The 2,186-nt window shown below is 38.5% G+C and overlaps 1 protein-coding gene across 1 annotated transcript; it reads left to right on the top strand.

Annotated features, from left to right (window-relative positions):
• Positions 1 to 224: 224 nt before the first annotated feature.
• On the top strand, positions 225 to 1,526 carry LOC102812783 (normal mucosa of esophagus-specific gene 1 protein-like; the record flags this gene model as incomplete). Its single annotated transcript, XM_006878132.1, has 3 exons — positions 225 to 260; positions 432 to 517; positions 1,466 to 1,526. Coding segments are annotated over exons 1-3 (183 nt in total), but the record flags the coding sequence as incomplete, so codon positions are not given.
• Positions 1,527 to 2,186: the final 660 nt, after the last annotated feature.

Here is a 2,186-nt window from a genome sequence, read left to right on the forward strand (position 1 = left end):
GTGCGTCTCCGTTCAGTTCTGGGGCGAGCATCTTTCGCGCTCGCAACACGCCACTCCCCCCAGGTGAGGCGACCTCTCCGAGAAGGCGGTGATGTGCGGAACTTCCTTGATTTTTGGAGCCTGTTAGACGTTCTGGCACCCATAAAAGTGGGTCCCAGCGCTCTAAGTTTTCATCAATATTTTAAATTTGTTGTTTCTAGATCTGACTCCACACTCAAGTCATCATGAACGTTTTTCAACTCCTGATGAAAAAGAAAGAAGTAAGTTTTAAAGTTATCATATTAAAAATCATGACTAAAAATGTTAGATTTTAAAGATGGAGAGATGGTGCAGGTTTTGAAGAAAGTATAAAATGACATAACGATTAGGCATATTTAAAATGTTTCACATCGAAGCATCTCAACGTTTACTCTCAATCTTTTATATGTTAGCTTATTCCTTTAGCCCTGATTATGACCTTCGCGGCGAGTGGAGCCTCATCTTTTGCTGTATATTCACTTAAAAAAACTGATGTGATGTAAGTAGGCATTATTTATAATAAATGTTTTTAGGTGTTTGGTTGACCATCAGCTCATGAAAGATAAATGTCTTGGTGCCTCACTCCCCATGGATAATTAAGAATGTCAATCATGAACTTGGGAGTCAGGACTAGAAAGTATCTTGAAAGCAGAAGACTTAAAACGATAATTAACAAAATTTTGAATTAGTTTGTTATTGTGTCTAAATATCCTTTCAGTCATTTGATCCTCTTCTATTCTTATGTAGTCAAGTAAAATTTGATTCTTTTTAAACTTAATTTTTTAATGTAAATTCTTAAAATGCCTGCCTGGATTACACATCTTGAAACCTGAATAATCACTTTAATTAGAATTTACAGTTTTAGCATTTTAGGAAGATATTTACTAATGTGGTAGAGTTGATAGAACCAGTTGTCTGCTCAGAATTGAATCTTGACTTCTGCTATAAGAAGGTAAAGCCCTACATTTCCTAGTATATAAGAAAGATAAACTTAAAACTGAACTTGGCCCAGTGCAGGGCTCGAGAGAGAGGGCAGTAACTCAGAGCCAGTGGCAGAGAATCTCAGCATTGAATTCATCACCTATAAAGCCCAACTCCTGCACTTCCATTGGCAGCAGGGATCCAGGGCAAGAACCTTGTTCTTTGCTCTTCATCTGGCAGTTTCACTGCCATTGTTATTCAGCTTGTCTAGCAGAATAAAGGGATGTTAGACTTCCCATCATGCTTAGAGGAATTGATTCTTAATTTTTGATTCAAACTGTGAAATTCCCTTAAGGATTCTGCCATCAATTTCAGTTACTACTGATAATTAGCTAACAGATGAATACCTAAGTATGCAGATTGAGTCTTATTTCTAAGCATATAGAAATAAGAACATATGGATATTGTTGTTGTTGATTTAAAATTCACTTACCTTAACATTTCATTAGCTTTTCTTTACTTTTAGTGTTGATCGAAAAGGAAATCCTGAACCTTGGGACGCTGTGGATCCTACTGTACCTCAAAAGGTATTGCTAAATTAAAAACAAGTGATTTCTATTTGGCCCAAACTTTATCACCTTTGTCAGCAAAATGGATTTAATTAACACCGTACCCTTTTGTTGTTGTTAAGTGCGTTCCTGAGGAGCAGGTGGTGAGTTTGACCTGCTGACCTTGCAGTTCAAATCAACCTTGCAGTCCGGTGCTTATCTTACAGCACCACACTATGTAGATTGCCATGTAGATTGGTGTTAAAGAGTGCTATGAAGTTGGAAAGATCTAGTCCAAATCCTGGCTTCCTGGTGACTTTAGACACTTTGGCTTCTCCGAGGCTCTGAGTCTCTATAAAATGGGCATGATGATAGTAGAGCTCTACCTTTGAGTTGTTAAAGGGATTAAAGAGGATCATGTGTGAGTACAAAGGGCCCTTTAGCACGCGGCCTGTCCAATAGGCAGTAGTCAAAGATTTCAGTGTTGTAATGCATCGTCTCATTTTAGCCATATCTTACCTAAAGTTAATATGAGGTATATTGTGATAAATAATAGACCCTCCTGAAAACAGGAGTAGCAATCTCTTGAAGCAGAATTGGACTCCTGGTGTGGTGCTGGGTAGGATTAGTGCTGGACTGCGAACCACAGGTCGGCAGTTCAAACCTACTCTGGAAACCCTATACAGTGTCACTGTGAGT

The sequence above is a fragment of the Chrysochloris asiatica genome, unplaced genomic scaffold (assembly GCF_000296735.1).
Source record: "Chrysochloris asiatica unplaced genomic scaffold, ChrAsi1.0 scaffold06599, whole genome shotgun sequence".
Lineage (NCBI taxonomy): Eukaryota > Metazoa > Chordata > Mammalia > Afrosoricida > Chrysochloridae > Chrysochloris > Chrysochloris asiatica.